The following is a 22265-nucleotide window of genomic DNA, read 5'->3' on the forward strand; positions in this document are numbered from 1 at the left end:
AGGGTTTTTTTTTTTTCTTCCAAGTTTTTATTTAAATTCAAGTTAGTTAACATATAGTGTGGTGTTGGTTTTGGGAGTAGAATTTAGTGATTCATCACTTACATCCAGCACTCATGACAAGTGCCCTCTTTGATGCCCATCACCCATTTAGTTCATTCCCCCCACCTCCCTACCAGCAACCCTCGGTTTGTTCTCTATAGTGAAGAGTCTCTTATGCTTTACTTCCCTCTCTGTTTTCATCTTACTTTTCCTTCTCCCCTAGGTTCATCTGTTTTGTTTCTTGAATTCCAAATATGAGTAAAATCATAAGTCTTTCTCTGACTTGACTTTATTTCACTTAGCATAATAGACTCTAGTTCTATCCCTGTTATTGCAAATGGTAAAATTTCATTCTTTTGGATGGCTGAGTAATATTCCTATATATATATATATATATATGTATATGTATGTATATATAACTCCACATCCTCACCAACATCTGTTGTTTCCAAAATTGTTAATTTTAGCCCTTCTGACAGGTGTGAGGTGGTATCTCATTGCAGTTTTGATTTGTATTTGCCTGATGATGGATGATGTTGAGCATTTTTCAGGTGTCTGTTAGCCACCTATATGTCTTTGGTGCCACCCAAGAATTCTATATTGAACAAAACTATCCTTTAAGAATAAAGGAGAAATTAAGATATTTTCAGATAAATGAAAGCCTAAGGAATTAATTTCTAGTAGACAAGAAATTTACTACAAGAAAGAGTCCTTCAAGCTGAACAAAAATACACTAGACAATAACTTGGAGTTATATGAAGAAATAAAGAACTTTAATAAAGATAACTATATAGGCAACTATAAAACCAAGTATAATTTTATTTTTGGTTTGTAAGTCCTCTTTTTATTTCACATGATTTAAAAGAATACATAAAATGGAAACCAATTTGACAATAAACTGTTGTTTAAAAAAAGAAAGAAAGACAAGTCTTGTAAATCCAACATGTAGAGGGGTCAGAAATAAACGGTAAACCAGAAAAAAAAGAATATATAAAAATAATTATAAATCTATATTAACAGGTATACAGTGCATAAAGATGTTAATACATAACAACATAAAAAGGGGACGGAACCGTATAAGAGCAAAGTTTTCATATGCCCTTGAAGCTAGGTTGGTATCAATTCAAACTACATTGCTATACATTTAAAATGTTAAGTATGATCTCCATGGCAACCAAAAAAAAAGCTTAAAAAGATACAGAAAAGGAAATGATAAGAAAACCAAAACGATTCACTACAAAAAAATCAGCTAAACACAAAAGAAGTCAGTAATGGAAGAAATAAAGAACAACAAAGGTAGAATACATAGAGAATAAAAATCACAAAAATGGCAGAAATGAGGTCTTCCTTAAAAACAATGTAAATGTAAGTGTGTTAAATTCTCCAGTGAAAGGCAGAGATTGGCAGAATTTACTTTTTAGAAACTAACTATGATCCAATGATATGCCATCTATAAGAGACTCGCTTTATATCCAAGGACACAAATAGATTGAAAGTGAAAGGGTGGAAAACAATATTAATGCAAATAATAACCAAAAGAGAACTGGGAGTGGCTACTAATATCAGAAAAAATTGACCTTAATTTTGTCTCATTACAAGAGACAAAGAAGAACATTAGATATTGGTAAAAAATTCATGTAAAATATTTAATAATTATAAACATACACACCAAATGGTAGAGCCCAAAATATACAAGACAATGACATAATTGAAGGGAAGAAGAGAATTCTGTAATAATAATTGGAGACTTCTATATCCCACTTTCCATAATGGATAGAAAATCAAGACAAGATTTATAAGAAAATAGAGGATTTAAACAGCACTGTAAATACACCTGACCTAACAACCAAATATATAGAGCACTATACCCACCAAAAGCAGAACACACATTTTCCTCAAGTGTACATAGGACATTCTCTAGCATAGAACCATTTGTTAGGCCACAGAACGTGTCTCAATAAATTCACAAATATTGAAATCATAAGAAATGGTTCCTCAAAAAATAATGGAATAAAGCTAAAAATCAGTAACAGAAAGAAAACTAGAAAGTTCACAAATATGTGGAAATAAAACAATATACTCTTAAACAACCAGTAGTCAAAGAAATGACAAAGTAAATTAGAAAATACTTATAGATGAACAAAAGCAAAAATACTACATACCAAAACATATGAGAAGTGGCAAATGCAGTCTCACAGGGAAATTTAGCAGTACATGCCAACATTAACAAAGAACAAAGAGCCTTAATCAAACACCTAACCTTACACCTAAAGAACAAGAAGAGCAACCTAAATTCAAAGGTAGAAGGAAAGAAATAATACAGATTAAAATAGAGAGTTCTTATCATGAACAGATATTGAATTTTGTAAAATACTTTGTATTTCTGTAGTGTCAGTTTTTACTTCTATTTTTCTGGGTTAAAGGTTTATCAATTTTGTTTATTCAAAGAACCAAATCTTGGTTTTTATTGATTTTTTTTTTTTGGTCTCTATTTCACTTATTTCTGCTCTGACCTTTATTATTTCCTTCCTTCCACTAATTTGGGGATTTGTTTGTTCCTTTTCTGGTTCCCTCAGGTATAAGGTTAGATTGTTTATTTGAGATTTTCTTGTTTCTTGGAGTAGGTCTGTATTGCTGTAAATTTTACTCTTAGAGGCACTTTTGCTGCATCCCAAACATTTTGGACCATTATGTTTTCATGTTGATTTGTCTCCTTGTTTTTTTTTAATTTCTTATTTGATTTCTTCATTGACCCATTGGTTATTTAGTAGCATGTTGTTTAGCCTCCAAAAAAAAAAGTAGATAATAGATGATAGATAAATAGATAGAAAAATATGGTAAGATAATAGAATTAAACTAAAAATTGGTTCTTTGAAAAGATCAACTAAATTTACAAACCTTAGCTAAATTAACAGGAAAAAAAGATTCAAATAAAATCAGAAAGAGGAGACATTACTACTGACCTTACAGAAATCAAAAGAACGATAAGAGAGTTCTATGAACAATTATATGCCAATAAATTAGATAAATAGGTGTACAGATTCCTAGAAACATGCACATTACCAGACTGACTCAAGAAGCAATAGTAAATCTGAACAGACATATAACAAGAGATTGAACCACTGTTTTAAAACAATCTCATCAAAGAAATGTCCAGTATCAGATGGCTTCACTGATAAATTCTACAAACATTTAAAGAAGAATTAATGGGGTGCCTGGGTGGTTCAGTCAGTTAAGTGTCCTGCTTCGGCTCAGGTCATGATCTCACAGTTCGTGGGTTCAGGCCCCGCATCGGGCTCTGTGCTGACAGCTAGCTCAGAGCCTGGATCCTGCTTCAGGTTCTGTATCTCCCTCTCTCTCTCAGACCCTCCTCTGCTTATACTGTCTCTTTCTGTCTCTCAAAAATAAATAAAAAACATAACAAAAATTTTTAAAGTCTGCCTTAAAAAAAAATAAAGAATTAACTGACAAATTATTTTAAAATTTTATAAAAATGATAATAAAAGTTATTGGAATCAGTTATTTAAAAAATAAAACTTGGTGGACTTAAAAAAATAAGAATTAATACTAATTCATCTCCAACTCTTCCCTCAAAAAAGAACAAGAGTGAATACTTCCTAATTCTGAGTCCAACATTACTTTGATAACAAAGTCAAAGATACCACAAAAAGGTACAAAGAAGAGATAAAAGCTACTGTCTTCACTGACCTCCCCCTCATTTCAAAAATTCCCAGAGATTGCCAGTATTCATCATTCCTTTGGGTAGATCCAGATTTCCATCCAGCATAATTTTCCTTCTGCTTAAAGCACTTTTTTAAAAACTTTTCTTATAAGGGAGATATGCTAGTGAATAATTCTTTTAGCTTTTGTGTCTAACGAGTTGTTATTTGCCTTAAAATGTTAATGACATTTTTGTTAGGTATAGAATTATAAGTCAGTAGAGTCCACCCCTCACCGCGCCTCCCCCCAGTATTTTTTAACTGTTACTCCCCTGACTTCTCACTTGGATTAGTTACGAGACCTTTGCTATCACACCTACCTTTGTCCCTTTGCCCATAATGTGTCACTTTTCTTTGGTTCTTTTGAAAATTTTCTCTTTATCACTGATATTTGAGCAATTTGAGTATGATATGCCTTAATGGAGTTTTCTTCATGATTCTTCTGCTTGGGGTTCATTCAGCTTATTGGAACTGTGGGCTTATGTTTTTCATCAAACTTAGAAGTATGTCAACCATTATTTCTTCAAATACATTTTTTGGTCTCATCCCCCTCACTTCTTCTTTGGAACTCCAATTATACATATGTCACTTGAATTTGTTCCACAGCTCATTCATACCCTCTTTGTTTTTTAATTCTGTTACTTCTACATTTTGTTCTGGATAGTTCTAATGATAAATCTGTAGGCTTTCCAATCTTTTCTTCTACAATATCCTAACTGTTGTTAGTTCCATCCAGTGTATATCTCAAATATTGTAGTTTTCAATTCTAGAAATTCAACTTGGATCTCATGTATTTTTTCATATTTTGACTTAATCCTTTAAACCTATGGAATACAATTACAATAAACATTTTAATATATTTGCCGGCTAATTCTAACATCTATATTAGCATTCTGGGTGAATTTTAATTGAATGATTTTTCTCATTATGAATCATATTTTGCTGCATCTTTGCATGCCTAATATCCTTTATTGAATGTCAGATATTATGAATTTTACTCCTCTGTTGGGTGCTGGGTATTTTTCTATTTGTATAAACATCCTCGAACTTTGTTCTGAAATGTAATTATCTGTAAACAGGTTGATTCTTTCAGCTCTTGCCTTTAAGCATTCTTATGTAGGACCAGAATAGTACACACACAGTCTAGGACTAATTATTCCACACTACTGAGACAAAATCCTTCTGTGTACCCCTCCAAATGTCCCATGAATCACAAGTGGTGAGAACAAGCACTATTCATGGCCCTATTTCAATGTGTACCCTGTCACGTAGAATTCTTTTGTGTGGTTCTTTCCCTAGCCTATGGTAGTTTCTTCACACCCCAGGCACTGATGAATACTCAGCTGAACACTCAGAGGGGATCTGCTAAGCTCCCTTTCTATTCCACTCGCCTATTTCTAGTAGTTTATTCTGTGAACTATAGGTGCTTTAATCTCCTTAGACTCTCAGACCTGTCTCCTCAGCTCAGGAAGTCCCTTGGGCTCAGCTCAAGTTCCCTCTCTCTGCACCACAGTCTGAAAACTCTCTCAAGGCAATTAAATGGAACAATTATAGGATTCTCTTCATTTGCTTCTCAGCTCTCAGGAATCAGTACCCTTCTTTACCTGATGTTTAGTATCTCAAAAATCACTGCTTTCTATATTTTGTCCATTTCTTGATTGATTCAGGCAGAAGAGTAAATCTGGTCCCTATTTATTTAATCTTGACTGGAAACAGAAGAATTCCAACTTAATTTAATTTTAATTAATTTTAATTTACATAGCCACATTTGGCTAGCGGCTCCCGTATTAGATGGCAGTTAACAATTGCCAGGGTTACTGAGATTGAATTTTTAAAATACAAATGTTGGGGCGCCTGGGTGACTCAATTGGTTAAGCGTCCAGCTTTGGCTCAGGTCATGATCTCATGGTTTGTGGGTTTGAGCCCAGGTCATGATCTCATGGTTCGTGGGTTCGAGCCCCGCCTCGGGCTCTGTACTGACAGCTAGCTCAGATCCTGGAGCCTGCTTCAGATTCTGTATCTCCCACCCTCTCTCTGACCCTCCTCTGCTCGCACTGTCTCTCTCTGTCTCTCAAAAATAAATAAAAAACATTAAAAATGTTTTAAATACAAATGTTAACTTCAAACAGGCATATTTTTAAAAAAACGCATCCTTTAACAGACATTGTATTATAATGTGTAAGGTAAATAAGTCAACTCTCAGTTCAACCCTGATAGAGGCTCTGTGTTAATACATTTTTCTGAATGTAAATAGATTCACAATAAACAGTGTTGTCACAATGAATTATAAGGATGAAAAAACAAAAGTTGAGTTTTCAGTTTTGACATTCTAATTGCCATTTGGAATTTTTGTGTGTTTGTTTTTTGTCTTTTGCTTTTCCCAGAAAGAGAGAGAGGTGGGGGGAGGGGCAGAGGGAGAGAGAATGTCAACAGACTCCACACTCAGCACAGAGCTGAACACGGGGCTCAATCCCATGGTCAACTGAGTCACCCAGGTACCCCTGGAATTTTTGTTTTTAAAATATAAAATAGTCGGGCACTGAGGTGGCTCAGTTGGTGGAGTGTCCAACTTGTTTTTGGCTCAGGACATGAACTCACAGTTCTTGGATTCAAGCTGCATGTGGGGCTCTGCATTGACAGCATGGAGCCTGCTTGGGATTCTCTCTCTCCCCCCCCCCCCCCCGCTGTCTCTCTCTGTCTCTCAAAATAAATAAACATCTTTTAAGAATATAAAATATAAAATAGTAAAGCAGTGCAGACCAAAAGGTGAAACATTTTTGTGCAAGCAATAGTATGTAAAGGATATATTTTACCAAATTTGAATAATATCTTTAAAGTTTATTTCTTCTGAGAAAGAGACAGAGAGAGTGAGAGAGTAGAGAGTGAGCAAGAGAATCTCAAGCAGGCTCCACGCTGGAAGCAGGGCTCAAACTTAGGAACTGTGAAATCATGACCTGAGCCAAAATCAAGAGTTGGACACTTAATTGGCTGACCCACCCGGGAGCCCCTGAATAATATCTTTAAAATTAAATTTATTCTGGAGCTCCTGGATGGCTTAGTCAGTTAAGCATCTGACTCTTGATTTCACCTCAGGTCATGATCCCAGGGTTGTGAGTTCAAACCCTGCATTGGGTTCTGTGGTAAGCATGGAGCCTACTAAAAAATAAATAAATAAAAATTTAAAAAATAAAATGAGAGGCATTTTGGTGGCTCAAGCAGTTAGGTGTCTGACTTTGGCTCAGGTCATCATCTTAGAGTCTATGAGTTCGAGCCCGGCATCAGGCTCTGTGCTGACAGATCAGAGCCTGGAGCCTACTTCAGATTCTGTGTCTCCCTCTCTCTCTGACTCTCTCCTTTGTGTGTGTGTGTGTGCACGTGCACACACGTGCATGTGCACATGTTCTCTCTTTCTCTCAGAAATAATAAATGAATAAGCTTTAAAAAATAAATGAAATTCATTCTTACTGTTGATGGTTAGTACAAGAAGAAACAAATAAAACTCTCTCAATTTTGAGTATATTGAAAGATGTTCAGTCTCACTGGAGGAAAAAATGCAGATAAAACTGTACTCTGATAACATTTTTATATGCCAAATTGGCAAAGATAAAAGTTTAGTGAGGTATGTTTGTTGTAGTGAAGATTATGGATAATGGGCACTGTCATATATGGATGGTGAGAATGCAAATGACAACCTCTATAGAGAGAAATTAGGCAATAAATACCTTTTAAAATTAAACCTGCTGAGGTGCCTGGGTGACTCAGCCAGTTAAGCCTCTGACTTTGGCTCAGGTCATGATTTTGCAGTTTGTGAGTTCAGGCCCCACATTGGGCCAGTCTCTGCTGAAAGCTCAATCTAGAGCCTGCTTCAGATTCTGTGTTTCCCTCTCTCTCTGCCCCTCCCCCACTCATACTCTGTCTCTCTGTCTCTCTCTGTCTCAAAAATAAACATTAAAAATTTTTTTAACTACTATTTTTTTTTGATTCAGCAATTTCACTCCCAGGTAAGTATTGACAGATATACTTAGTATATGTGGGAAATAATGCATATCATGTAAAAAGATTACTACCACATTGGTTATAATAAGAAAACATTAGAAACAATCTAAATACCCTTCTCAGGGGCTACTTACAAGGCCACTGGCTGCAAATTGCATTGGTATTAGGGGACAGAATTAGAAAGTAAAATATGGGCTCATGTATGGAAAGATTCACAAAAAACTATTTTTTAAGTTTATTTATTTATTTTGAGAGATACAGAAATAGCATAAGTAGGGGAAGGGGAAGAAAGAGAGGGAGAGACAGAATCCCAAGCAGGCTCCATAGTGTCAGTGCAGAGCCCAATGAGGGGCTTGAACTCAGGAAACCCCGAGTTCATGACCTGAACAAAAACCGAGAGTTGGACAATTAACCGACTGAGTCACCCAGGTGCCTCATGAAGAACTATTAAATGAATGACTCTGAGGTGGGTCTGGATAGGTTGAATGGATAAGGGGAAAAAGGAAACATAGGTTTTACAGACACTCTTTTGAACCTTTTTGTAATATTCCTTTGTGATTCCTAGCCTTGAAAAATTAATTAAAACTGAAAACAACAGGGACACCCTGGTGGCTCAGTTAGTTGAGCGTCTGACTTCAGCTCAGGTCACGATCTCACAGTTTGTGAGTTCAAGCCCCGCATCGGGCTCTGTGCTGACAGCTAGCTCAGAGCCTGGACCCTGTTTCAGATTCTGTGTCTCCCTCTCTTTCTGACCCTCCCTCACTCGTGCTCTGTCTCAAAAATAAATAAACTATAAAAAAATTTTTTTTAATAAATAAAACTGAAAACAAGAACATTACAGCCATCTTACCTTCATAATAAAAAACAAGACCATGAAACAAGGCCAATGACTTTTTTTAATCCCTGAGGCAAAAATAACAGAATTGACCCAAATCAATATTCCCAGGTTTTTAAGGAGAACAGGGTATAAGTGCCCAGCCTATCTGCATGCACCATACAACCATTTTCCTACCATTTCCAGTAACAACATACTTGTCTTGGGACAAATGGGTAGTTATTTAAAAAATAAATAAGAACAAAAAATTAATAAAATTCATATTATTTCTGTGAATTAAACAATTCATCATTATTTATAAATAGAGAAACATTACCTTTTTATTATAGCCATTATAGAATGGCTGCCAATTAAGGATCTGGTTGTTGCGTGTCAGAGCATGGCTTTGTATCAGAAACAGGTATGATACAAGACGAGGAAATCCAGGACAAAAAATGGTTGTAGAAAAAAATCACTAGTGAAAAGCATAATGAGAAGGAACTAAAGCTATGGAAGTCCTAAAACTCTTCCAATGGAAAGACGTCCCATATGGTTGGTAACTTTCAGGATATGAGCTGTTTATTCACTTCTGGAAGAAAGACAGAATTCTATATTGTTTACTGTTTTTGAAACTTTTCCATTTTAATCTCAATGTTTTCCAGGAAAACGATGATTGTACCAGTTAGTTAATGCCCTAATAATAAAATCACCACAAAATCTCAGTGGCATAAAACTTTATTTAGTATACTAGTCTGTGTGTTGATTAGCGATCAGCTGATCTAAGCTGGGCTCAGTTAGAGTAGTTCTTTTTTTTTTACGTCTTTATTTTATTTTGAGAGAGACAGAGACAGGGGAGGGGCAGAAAGAGAGGGAGACACAGAATGTGAAGTAGGCTCCAGGTTCTGGGCTGTCAGCACAGAGCCCGACGTGGGGCTCGAACCCACAGACTGAGAACATGACCTGAGCCGAAGTCAGACGCTTAACCGACTGAGCCACCCAGGAGCCCCTAGAGTGGTTCTTCTTTGCTAGCCTGGCCATGTTCTTCTCATAGCTATGGCAAAGAAGCGAAGGACAAACCCAACTGGACAAATAGTTTCCAATCTCTTGTAACACATCTGCTGACTTCCTGTTTACAAAAGCAAGTTACACAGCCTGACTCAGAGTCTTAGAGTTAGGAAAATACACTCTGCCTCGAGTGAGAAGCATGACACAGGACTGGGGTGAAGGGAGGGTAGACAAACTGGGGCCAGTTGCAATCTACCACAATTACCATCATATTTGCATTTGTACAAGGTCTTAAACATTTATGTTTTCTGTATTTTTTATTTTTTAAATTTATTTTAAAAAATTTATTTACACCTAAGTTATTTAGCATATAATGCAACAGTGATTTCAGGAGTGGATTCCTTAATGCCCCTTACCCTTTTAGCCCACCCCCCCCCACAATCCCTCCAGTAACCTTCTGTTTGTTCTCCATATTTAAGAGTCTCTCATGTTTTGTCCCCCTCCCTGTTTTTATATTATTTTTGCTTCCCTTCCCTTATGTTCATCTATATTGTATCTTAAAGTCCTCCAATGAGTGAAGTCATATGATACTTGTCATTCTCTGACTTAGCATAATACCCTCTAGTTCCATCCATACAGTTACCAATGGCAAGATTTCATTCTTCTTGATTGCCGAGTAATACTCCATTGTGTGTGTGTGTGTGTGTGTGTGTGTGTGTGTGTGTGTATACACCATGTCTTCTTTAACCATTCATCTGTTGATGGATGTTTGGGCTCTTTCCATACTTTGACTTTTGTTGATAGTGCTGCCATAAACATTGGGGTGCATGTACCCCTTCTAAGCAGCACACCTGTATCCCTTGGGTAAATACCTAGTAGTGCAATTGCTGGGTCATGAGGTAGTTCTATTTTCAATTTTTTGGAGAACCTCCATACTATTTTCCAGAGTGGCTGCACCAGTTTGCATTCCCACCAGCAGTGCAAAAGAGATCCTCTTTCTCTGCATTCTTGCCAACATCTGTTGTTTGAGTTGTTATGTTAGCCATTCTGACAGGTGTAAGGTGGTATCTCATTGTGGTTTTGATTTATATTTCCCTGATGATGAGTGATGTTGAGCATTTTTTCATGTGTCAGTTGGCCATCTGGATGTCTTCTTTGGAGAAGTGTCTATTCATATCTTTTGCCCATTTCTCCACTGGATTATTTGTTTTTTGAGTGTTGAGTTTCTTGTTTATAGATTTTGGATACTAAACCTTTATATGATGTGTCATTTGCAAATATCTTCTCCCATTCTGTCAGTTGCCTGTTAGTCTTGCTGATTGTTTCCTTCTCTGTGCAGAAGCTTTTTAATTTGATGAGGTCCGAGTCATTCATTTTGGTTTTGTTTTCTTTGCCTCCAGAGATATGTTGAGTAGGAAGTTGCTGTGGCCAAGGTCATAGAGGTTTTTGCCTACTTCTCCTCTAGGATTTTGATGGCTTCCTGTCTTATGTTTAGGTCTTTATCGATTTTGAGTTTATTTTTGTGTATGGTATCAGAAAGTGGTCCAGGTTTATTTTTCTGTGTGTCATTGTCCAGTTTTCCCACCACCATTTGCTGAAGAGACTGTCTTTATTCCATTGGGCATTCTTTCCTGCTTTGTCAAAGATTAGTTGGCCATATGTTTGTGAGTCTATTTCTGGGTTCTCTATTTTGTTCCACTGATCTGAGTGTCTGTTTTTGTGCCAGTACCATACTGTCTTGATGATTACAGCTCTGTAATACAGCTTGAAGTCTGGGATTCTGATGCCTGCTGCTTTGGTTTTCTTTTTCAAGATTGCTTTGACTATTTGGGGTCTTTTCTGGTTCCATTCCCCTGTATTTTTCACTGGATCCTTTGAACAGGTCTGTGGGGATATTATTTTTACTTTCCACATTTTATAGAAGAGCAGAATCAGAAAGGTAAAGTCACTTACCCAAGCACACACAGCTACTTAAGCAGTAGAAGGGGGATGTGGTGGCCTTTTCTGTGCTTTGGTCATAATTGATCATCCTTTTTCCTTTGTTTGTAGGATACAGATGAAAATCAAGAATGGAGGACAAAGAAGCCACAGGTAAAGCTATACAGCTATATACTGGGGTGAAGAGGAGATTGTTTCTTGTTTCTAATTACCAACCATCTATCTAAAATTGTTTCACTGTAGTCCTGCCTAGAATAAAAAGACAAAATTTACATCAAAATAATTGCCACATCATTACAAATGCCAAGGAAAGGGACAAAACAAAACAAAACAAAAACAAACCAATAGACACAAAAAAGCAATAGTAACCAAAGGAGTTGTCATGTTTTGTAGATGAGTAAGCTAGAGTCATAATTGCTAAAAATTGTTGAACATGTGCTTCTCGTATATGTGAATATATTTACTTATAAGTAATAAATACATTGCTAAATAAATAATGTACCTTAAAAAAGCACAATTTTAAGCACATAAATAATATTTTAATAATTTTCATCAATCTTTAACAGGATTATGTCATTAAGTATACTTTATTTTTTAAAAAATGTTTCATTTGATTCAGTAGCATATCAGCTGGAAAGAATACTTCACAAAGAGCAACATACACAATAAACACGTAGAGAGGAGGTTCATAATTAATGATATTAGATAGAAATTTATATTTCAAATACTCTTTTTAATGCTACTGATTGGGGAGTAGGGTTGACTTCTTGTCATAGCTAATTAACTTTTCATTGTTTTTAACCCCATGATGTGGCTGATGAACAGCTTCTACTGGGGTTAGAAGTAGAGACTCTGCTATTTGCTTTTCCATTGGTGTTGAATTTGGGCATTATTTTCAATGCACCTTTCATTTCACTACGTGAATCTTTAAGCCACTTGTCCGTTATTACTTTTGCTAAAACTAGATCATATAATCTAGTTTTCTTAATCAAGCACATGTATATGATCTTCCATCTTAGAACAAAAACCTTCTCTTGACTCAATATCCTCTTCCATTTATCACCTCATTTCTCTTTGCCCCTTTATAGCTAAAGTTTCAAAAATTTGCTGGACTCAGTTTCTCTTTTTCCATTATTTCTTGAACCCTGTCAGGCTTGAGTTCCCACATTCCATAAAAATTATATTTTTTAAGGTCACCATTAACTAGAGAAGCATTAGACACAGCAGCTGATCACTCCTTCCTTCTCTCTGCCTCTGTGCCGCCATTTTCTATTTATTTGTCTTTTACTTCACTGGCCACATCTTCTCATCTCCTTTACTAATTCTTCATCATTTGCCAAACTTCTAAATATTGAGAGGCTCACACCCTCCATTGCCTTTATTTTTCAGAGCGTAAACCAAAGTCTTTACAGTAACTTGTAGGGTGCTACAGGGTAGATTATCCGTCCCTCCAACTCTCTGGCCTCACCTCCTCCTGTTGTCTCTCCAGCCACTTACACCCCTCCAGCCATACCAGTTCTCTAGACCGAGAGCACATCACCTATGCTTTTCACCTACAGATTTTGCCCTGGCTGGTTCCTCTGACCATGACACCTCACATCTAGATACTTGCATGGGTTGCTCACTCACCTTCATATTTCTGCTCCGAGGTAAACTTTTCCCTGACAAATCTATAAAAAAAAGTCCTCCCCCTCACTCTCCCCAATCTCTATCCTTCTTACCCTGCATAGCATTTGTCACCTTATGTCATACTATGTATTTATTCTCTATCTCCTATTAGAAATGTAAGCTCTCTGACTTTGTGCAATTCACTTTTGTATCCCCAGGACCTAGAACAGCATCTGGCCCATTGTAGTATCTCAACAAATATTGAATGAATATGTTATGAGTGCAAGCACATGTGCTGAGCCACATTTGCATTTAGTAAAGATTAATTTTTTTCTTCCTACTTTTTCAATAAAACATAAAAATTAACATAATTTTTATTATTTTACCCACCTGATTATCTTCACATTCCCAGGTTATATGTAACTAAAATTATTAGTCAACAGATGTGGTTCTCAGTCTTTGGGAGCATAAAAATTCTTCTTTTTTTCTTTTAGTTTATTGTCAAGTTGGTTTCCATATAACACCCAGTGCTCTTCCCCACAAGTGCCCTTTTCCATGCCCATCACCCCCCTTTCCCATCCCCCCTCCCCCTTCAGCCCTCAGTTTGTTTTCAGTATTCAAGAGTCTCTCATGATTTGCCTCCCTCCCTCTCCCTAACTCTTTTGCCCCCTTCCCCTCCCCATGGTCCTCTGTTAGGTTTCTCCTGTTAGACCGATGAGTGCAAACATATGGTATCTGTCCTTCTCTGCCTGACTTATTTCACTTAGCATAACACCCTCGAGGACCATTCACGTTGCCATGGATGGCCAAATTTCATTCTTTCTCATTGCCATGTAGTATTCCATTGTATATATAAATCACGTCTTCTTGATCCATTCATCAGTTGATGGTGGGAGCATAAGAATTCTTATGGAATTTGTTTAAACTATGGATTTCAAGGCCTCTCCCTAGAGACTCTGATTCAGGTCTATTCTTTGGGTCCAAGAATCTGCACTTATAAGATGATAAACCTTAGGTGGTTTTGATGCAGATGGTCTAGGGCCACAGTTGGAAATACCTGATCCATGTATCTCCTGGGTCTTTTACAGCTTATTACTCCAGGCTAAATAAAAATGAAAAATAAAACAAAACTTCTTTACCATGCTTCAATCCACTCACACATAGCTCACGCACAGAATGATTTTGATCCCATACTTTCTAGATAAGTAGTTCTCAAGGTTTGGGATTATGAAGACTATATCCAGTTATAGACAGCTATGTATATCTACATATCTAGTGTTACACAGTTTCTGCTAGGTTATGAAGTATAAGAGCCAATTCCAAAATCTCAGTGACTTCACTGAGTTAACTTTTACTCATGCAAAGTCCACTGTGGGTAAGGGTGACTCTGTCGGAAACCTACCTCCACGTGTTGACCAAGCATTCTAAGCTGCTTTGGTGCTACGTCTTTCTACAACACATGTTTCCATGATCACCATGTGAGGGCAGGCTGTTGAGCACTGGCAATTCAGTGCTTCTATCTGAAACCAACACATGTTACTTTAGCTTACATTTCATTAGTCAAAGCAAGTCACCACCATAACCAACCTCAGGACTGAATGCAATCTTCCCATTTGCCTGGAAGTAGAGTAAAATAAGATTTTAATAAAGAGTATTAATGTTTACCATAAAGATAAACATTAAGAAACACTTTGATCCATCATCCCATCTTATACCATCAATCACACACATAATAGTAATTGTTTTTTAGTATCTGTTATTGTGGGAGGGAAGGAAGTAACAAAATCAATATGATTTCAGTCATGATTTAAATAGTTTTGTTTATTAATCTTAATAGTATCTATATACATTGGAAAGATGAGTTTACATAAATGTGCAGGGCATAATTAATAATCTATTTCAGGCAAATACTGGTACACAGATACCTTTACAAACATCTTTAGCGACATCTTTAAAGATCATCAGCTCACCCTTCTAGGCATTGAGGACCCATTGACACGTGTACCTTACCCGGTCCCCTCAGAGTTAAAGCCTGCTGTCAGCATGTTCCACACAACGGATAAACAAACCTTACTCTTCTGTCCCCATCTATTGCCCCACAGTAATTTTCTAGCTCGCATTTGATTATTCCATTGTCTATAGCCACTGTGTTGGTGTTAGCCATTACCATCAACCTGAAATTTAGAATGGTAATACTCTTATAAAATTGATTGCAACTTATAATGAAAAGGTACAGAAATAAGACACTGCTTAATTTCTAAAGCAATCTTCTCCACTATTCTCTAATTATACCTTTTCCTATTCCTTCCTCAAACTATTTCATCAATATTGCTCCCTTTTTATAAAAGTGTGAATCTTTTCCATTCTGAAAGATTCCTGGTTTTAGCCTGTAATTATGATGAAATCTCCTCTGTCCTAACAATAATGAAGTCTGTCTTTATTCTGGGTCTCTTTATGCTATTATCCCATCCATTGTTTTCCTTTGAAGTCTAAGAGTTAATTTTTTCTCTGCTGAAAGCACACTGACATTCATTTTAATTTACTTATGCTTATCAAATTAATTCATGTATATAGTTTATAAAGGCAAATACACTTAAAACCATGATGATACTAAAAATGTTTAACAATTGTTTGGGCATAGATACTGACTGGTCAGATCAGATCACGTACCAGTTATCTTTGTTTATAAAATATCCTTATCACACCCATCCTTACCCTGATTCTCTCCATCCAGAGACAACCACTTTCAAATCTTTGCTATTTCTTCTGCTATTTATATAGAATCCTTTATAATGTGTTTATACAAGTACTTCTTATAACTAATCACCTGGAGTTTTAGTCACTTCATCTTCTTCAAGAGTACTGATTCTAAAACTTTTCTGGGGTTCTGTGGGATGAATTTGCTTTATTCTTATGGCCTTTCCTCTGGACTTTTCAGTTCTTTCTGGTATGCTAAATCCATTACCACCAGCCCATCTGCTTTCCACCTTCCAAAATTGTGATAACACCTCAAGTCTGTAGTCCTTTTGTCTCTCAGTGGACTGCAGAGACCTCAGGCCCAAAGCCCTGACCTAATCTGTCCAAAAGATTTCACCCACTGTTCTTGGTGAGAGAATTCAAAGGCAGACACAACACAACCGATGGGCAGTACCAGCAGGAAAGTTTATTAAAGTGAAGGTATGCTCTGGAGATGTGAGAAAGGACAAGCTAGGGGAGAGGGGAGGGGGGAAGGGAGAGAAAGAGAACACTGCAGGCTCTGAGGTTTGGGTTTCTATCTTTTATTGATGATTGTTAACAAGGAGGTGGAATATTTACTGTTTGGAGCAAGGATGTCTTGGAGGCAGGGTTTCAGGTCTTTTCTTCCCTATTCAGTCTACTTTTCAGCCATGTTGGGCCTGTCTGGTTTGATCCAGCTTCTTGTGGCTTTGTTCCAGCATTTGCCTGGACAGGCCTCTGATTTTCCTGATAGCTGAGCACGACTTCTTCACTGGCCTCCAGGCATCCTGTAAGAACCTAACTAACTGCCTCTAACAGTCCCTTCATTCGCTTTGGGTGTTTTTGTTTTTGTTTTTTTAATTCTGTTACCTTCACTTTAGCAGGACTTGGAGAAGAAGCAGAGAATTAAAAAAAATTTTCTTTTTTACATTTATTTATTTTTGAGAGACAGAGACAGAGCACAATTGGGGGAGGGGCAGAGAGAGAAGGAGACACAGAATCTGAAGCAGGCTCCAGGTTCCTAGCTGTCAGCACAGAGCCCCATGAGGGGCTCAAACTCACAAACTGTGAGATCATGACCTGAGCCAAAGTTGAATGCTTAGCCGACTGAGCCACCCAGGTGCCCCAAGCAGAGATTTTTTTTAAAGTCTGTGTTCAGTGTCCCATGTCTAAGCACAAGGCCAACCAAAATGGCTGCCCTGTTCCCCTGCTTCCATTTCTAAATTTCCTGTTCTGGCCTTAACTCACCAAGGCCTGGTTTCTACGCTCACACTCAGCTCAAACCACTTCAAAAGAGTCCCAGTGATCTTTGTTCATCTAATTCAGTGGACTTTTTTCAGCCTTCATCCTCTGAAGCTCTCTGCAGCGTTAGACACATGGAGCAAAGGACCCCTCTCTGACTGGGAAGCAAACTCTTTTACTTGCTCCACATCTTCAGCTCCTTAAATGTAAATTCTCCTCAATGTCCTGACTGCGTTGGGTTTTTTTTTCACCATTCAGTGAATACTAGGTCCAACATGCCCCTCCAAGCAAGTCTGAGCTGGGAAAAAGGAGCTGTCACCTGAAATGAAGATCAGAATGTCAATGGCTACACAGAACTGGACTTTGTACCTGCTGTTATATGACTGTTCCTGGGACTAAAAATCTTAAGTTTTTGTTTTTGCTCTAAGCAAATAATGATTGAAAATTTATAATACTTTCCCAGGTTTTTGTCAAGTTGTTTTTTATTTGCACTCAGTCAGAATATCCCTCTTTCAATATAAGGATGATACGACACAGGGTGACAGTTCCTGTATCCGGGTACGTACAGTCTTCTCAGTGGAAGATACAGGAGCTAAGTAATTACAAACGTTTCAGCCCTAATAAGTGCCACGAAAGAGGTACATGGAACCATGAAAAGTACGTAACTGGTAGATTTCTGTAAAAATCAGTGTATTAAAAGCCAGTGTAGTAAACAACTAACTCGTCAAATTTTCTCGTTTCTATGGCTGTTTAATAAAGTTTACTGAAAAGCATATTAGGTAGAAAGACTTCCAGAGCTTATGCAAAATTTATTCCTGGTTTTAATTGAATGGTTTTTATTTGTATTTATGACAGCATTTAAAGATTATTCAGTTTGTTTCTGCCCCCACTGGCTCTTATTGCAGCTGGAAAAACACTGAGAAAGAGAGGGGGACTTGTTGTGGGGGCTGGTGAGACTAAGGGACAAGACACTCATCCTCCAGATCGCCAACTTGAGGACAGAGAAAACACTGACTTTCCACAATGCATTTCTGACCCAGCTGATCTGTTTCCAGCTCTTAACAGATGTCCTCTGGATTCCTGCAGGTCTAATTGGCCTCCTGCCTATCTGATCTCATCTCCCAAGATCTTCCTCAAAAGCAAATTTGCTTCCTTAAAGTGGCTCCCTCAGGACTGCTCTCTTAGCCCCCACCACCTCTCATTCTGTTTTCCAGCAGGGAACAAGCCTGGTGTTCTCCTCCTTACAGTCTACCTGACGTGCCTGCCCCCACCCCCTCTGCCAAAGGACCCGTGCACAGCACCCTCACAACACAGCCCAGAGAACAGGAATTTCTGGAAATGTTTTGGAGCCTCCTAGTCAGGCCAGGGGCCTAGAACACTGTCCTAATGGCATCCCCAGCCCATGTCTGTCAGAGAAATTATCAGGCTTGCCTGTTTCTCTTTGGGTTGGACAGAGAGTTTTATCCCTCTGGTCCTAGGCTTAAACCATCCTCTGGCACAGTGTGGTGCTTACTAACTCATTTATTGAGTTAACTAATAATCTGTCTTCCCAGCTTAAGACGCACACCTATATCCCTTTTCCACAAAGTATGTCTAGATACATGTCCTTTAGACACTTTTTACACAACTAGTCCCAAACCAAATTCATAAAAACATCATTATGCATTTTTACTGTCACTCAGCCTCAAAACCTAGGACCCACCCTCAAACCCTGCATGGATTAAACTGTCCAATCCTATTGCTTTGCTTGCTTGAGTGTCTTTCCAAACCATTCTCATACTCCACTCCTGCTGCCTCTCTCTTACCAGTTTCCTGACCAGTGACTATCTCTTTTGAAGCACACAAAGCCCCATATGTCCATCAGTTGGGACTGTTCAGGAGTCCCTAAAATACATTCTGTACCATCCCTCCTGTCTTTCACTAGCACCAGCCCTCTGCTAGCATCTGTCTTTCCTTACCTTGCTCAAATGCTACCACATCATGAGGCCTTTTTAAATCCCTCCCTCCAGAAAGACTAACTCTCTTCCACTTTGGTTCTCCAAGAGCACTGTATTGCATTTGTACACTGTTGTATCAACGACCACAGTCTTCCTTGTACCCCTGTTATTGTATATGTTTCTGTCTTATTGCCTAGGTACCAAGCCCTTGGAAGACAGAGCCCATGTATGTTCATCTTGGAGAAACTTTACACACAGTAGGAGTTTAACAAATTGTTTTGCATTTATTAATAAAATTAATCAGTTTCATTTAAAATTAAGCAATTCATTCTACAATATTATATTTAGCACCAATTATGTTAGTTTTTACATGACTTATGAGATTCATTGATTTCTTCAAAGACAGAGTTTTCTATTGGCTTTAGGATAATAGCTTCCATTGATTGCATACCTGTCACCCATTATATGTATATAATTTCTAAACTTTGCATTAGCCTTAAAAAATAGAAGATATTATCCTCATTGTACAGATGAGGAAGTGCACATTCCGTAAAGGTAAGTAACTTACCCAAGAGCATATATAACTGTAAGTCCCCAGTCTAGGACTAGAAGTCACATTCGTGATTCTGTAAGCCATAACACACCACCCTCATCCATACTGTGGGATAGGGGGATCTCTTTTGTTCCTTTTCTTCACTTAATCATCTTCAAAAAAGAAGACTTTAGTTTGTCAGTGTTTGTTTTGTGTTTTACAGCTTCCTTTAACATCATACACCCCTCAAAAGGATCTGCTAGACAACAAGTGCCTAAGTAAAAAATACACACATCTCTCCTGCAATAAAGTCTTCTGTCAACCATGGCACAAATGCATCGAAGGGACCTGTATCTGTAAACTCCCTTATCAGTGCCCAAAGAATGGTACCTCAGTATGTTCAACTAATGGGAAAAGCTACCTAACTTACTGTCAGCAAAAGAGTTTTGAATGTCTTCGGCCAGGGTCAAAGTTTTTAAATAATGGAACGTGCACAGCTGAAGGTAAGAAAGCCCTAGATGAGTCTGTGAGATAAGAAAGAAATTGTTTACCATACTGTCTACTAGAAAATAAGTTTGCTATGATATGTTATGACAATTCAGAATTCCTCTCTAGGCCCTTAATTGTAATTGGGGTGATAACTACAGAAATTAGGGTCACCAGAATATAGTCAGCCTTTGTGTTCACAGCACAAGGCCCTGAAGCTGGTCCTTCCCCTCAGTGCCTGTGCCACTCTCTGCTGCCCAGCCCTTCACAATTATCCTCACCCTCACTTCTACTTGGCTAACAGGACTATTCCCAGTGTCATTGAGTTGGTTCAGAATCCAGTGAAAAAATCTTTACATAAGATTAATATTGATATGGAGCTGCACCTCTGGACCTCCAGATCTGATCATTTCTTCTAGCGTCCCTCCCACCAGCCTCTACCCCTGGCCCACTGGCCCTGATCGAAGGGGAGCTTGGGCTACTGCTGACCTAGGACATGCTCTAGCAAACTTGGCACATCAGGCTCTCCTACTCTCCACCCAGGCTCCTACTACACTGAGGATGCCATATGCAGATTGCTGGAGTGGGTAAGGGTGGGAATCTCACTGTCAGTTTTAGTTGCAAGTCCCTCCACCCGACCTTGGTTAGACCCCATTTTCCACATCAGAATAACACCAGTTCCTAACTCCTAAGACTTTCATGAAAATTAAATAAAATGTTGTATGTAAAGCTCTTCACACAGTGTTTGGCACACAAGAAGAGCTCATGAAATTTTAACTATTAGAGCAAACCTCAGCCTTATTTTCTGATGTCAATTATCACAGGCACTTCATGAATTTATAGAAAAATACTCAAAACATTCCTTGTAGAGGCACCATGACATATGCCAGCACATAGTAGTCTAAATATTTGTGCGGTGCTGGGCTAAGATGTCAAGGCACTGTGGAGTAGGAGGAAGAAAGCTCCCTATTTGAACCCATCTCTGTGGCCTGTTGGAAAGGAGATTTGTCAGTGGCAGACTTTTGTTCTCTTGAGGCATTACATTCCTTAAATATATGAGAATACCTCAAAATTTGTTTACAATTCAATTACTTGTTTGACTTACTTTCAAGAGCACAGATTTGGGAGTGAGATCAATATAGTAACTTCAGATTCCTAGCTTCCCCACGTGAGCAAGTAAGTTAACCTCATGTGTAAAAATGGAGGCATTTATGTTCCCCATGTGTAAAAATATCATTGTAGTCTTCACAGGAGTGATGTGAGGATTTTATGATATTCTATATAACTGGGTAGTACAACCACTGATACATAATAGGCCCTCATAAAATAATTCCACACTAGTATTTATTAAAATCTTCATGGTGTTCAAAGGTAATTTGAAATTATGTTTTTCGTTTATTTTAAAGGCTTTTAATCAAGATAATGAAAGGTGAATGCCTAAATATTGCTCATTCCTCTGTGTGTGTGTGTGTGTGTTTAATTTTAGGACAATTTAGTGTTTCCTTAAAGTATGGAACTACCTCTTCTGAGGGAATTGTCGAAGTAAAACTTGTAAACCAAGATAAGAAAATGTTCATATGTAAAAAACTTTGGACCATGGTGGAGGCTAATGTGGCTTGTCTTGACCTTGGATTTCAACAGTAAGTGCTTGTGTCAGTGGATTTTTCCAGGGTTGGTTTTGTTTTATTGTTCCAATTATTTGTTTTTTGATTACCCAATCTTTCTGTGCCTTAATTTCCTTGTAATTTGAGAGTATGAACTACCTGCCTCATAGCATTGTTATGAGGATTAAATATGTTGATGTTTGACTACCACTTAGAACACTGCTGAGCCTAGACCACCTGTAAGTTTGTTGGAAGTTTCTGGATATGAATCCTTTGCAGTTTCAGATAGCTGTAAATATGTTCATTACTCTATATCCCTACTTGTCTGTAATTGTGCCTACTTTTTCATACCTAATGTTGTTTATCTATGTCTTCTATCTTTTTCTCTTGGTCAACCTTGAAGAGATTTGTTTTTTGTTTTTTGGGTTTTTTTTAATTTTTATTTTTTTATACAATTTATTTTTTAACATATGCAATTATTTTCCATCATTTACAATACAGTAGTTTCAATGATACTCCAAACAGAAAAGCAAAGTAAAAAATCAAAACCTCCACTTCTATTTCATGTAATTAGACTTATACAGAAATTAGAAGGTTAGGTACCAACTAGTTAATCACCTAATTTCACAG

General features: G+C 37.6%; 1 protein-coding gene across 3 annotated transcripts in view; it reads left to right on the forward strand.

Moving 5' to 3' along the window:
• The window catches only part of CFI (complement factor I), a 71730-nt gene that overhangs the window by 21020 nt on the left and 28445 nt on the right, over positions 1–22265 (forward strand). For all 3 annotated transcript variants that reach the window (XM_029942009.1, XM_029942002.1, XM_029942013.1), the window contains exons 2-4: positions 11623–11664; positions 19769–20048; positions 21518–21671. In XM_029942009.1, coding sequence (XP_029797869.1) covers positions 11623–11664; positions 19769–20048; positions 21518–21671 — 476 coding nt within the window. The remainder of the gene's footprint in view (positions 1–11622; positions 11665–19768; positions 20049–21517; positions 21672–22265) is intronic.

This window comes from Suricata suricatta, chromosome 1 (genome assembly GCF_006229205.1).
Source record: "Suricata suricatta isolate VVHF042 chromosome 1, meerkat_22Aug2017_6uvM2_HiC, whole genome shotgun sequence".
NCBI lineage: Eukaryota > Metazoa > Chordata > Mammalia > Carnivora > Herpestidae > Suricata > Suricata suricatta.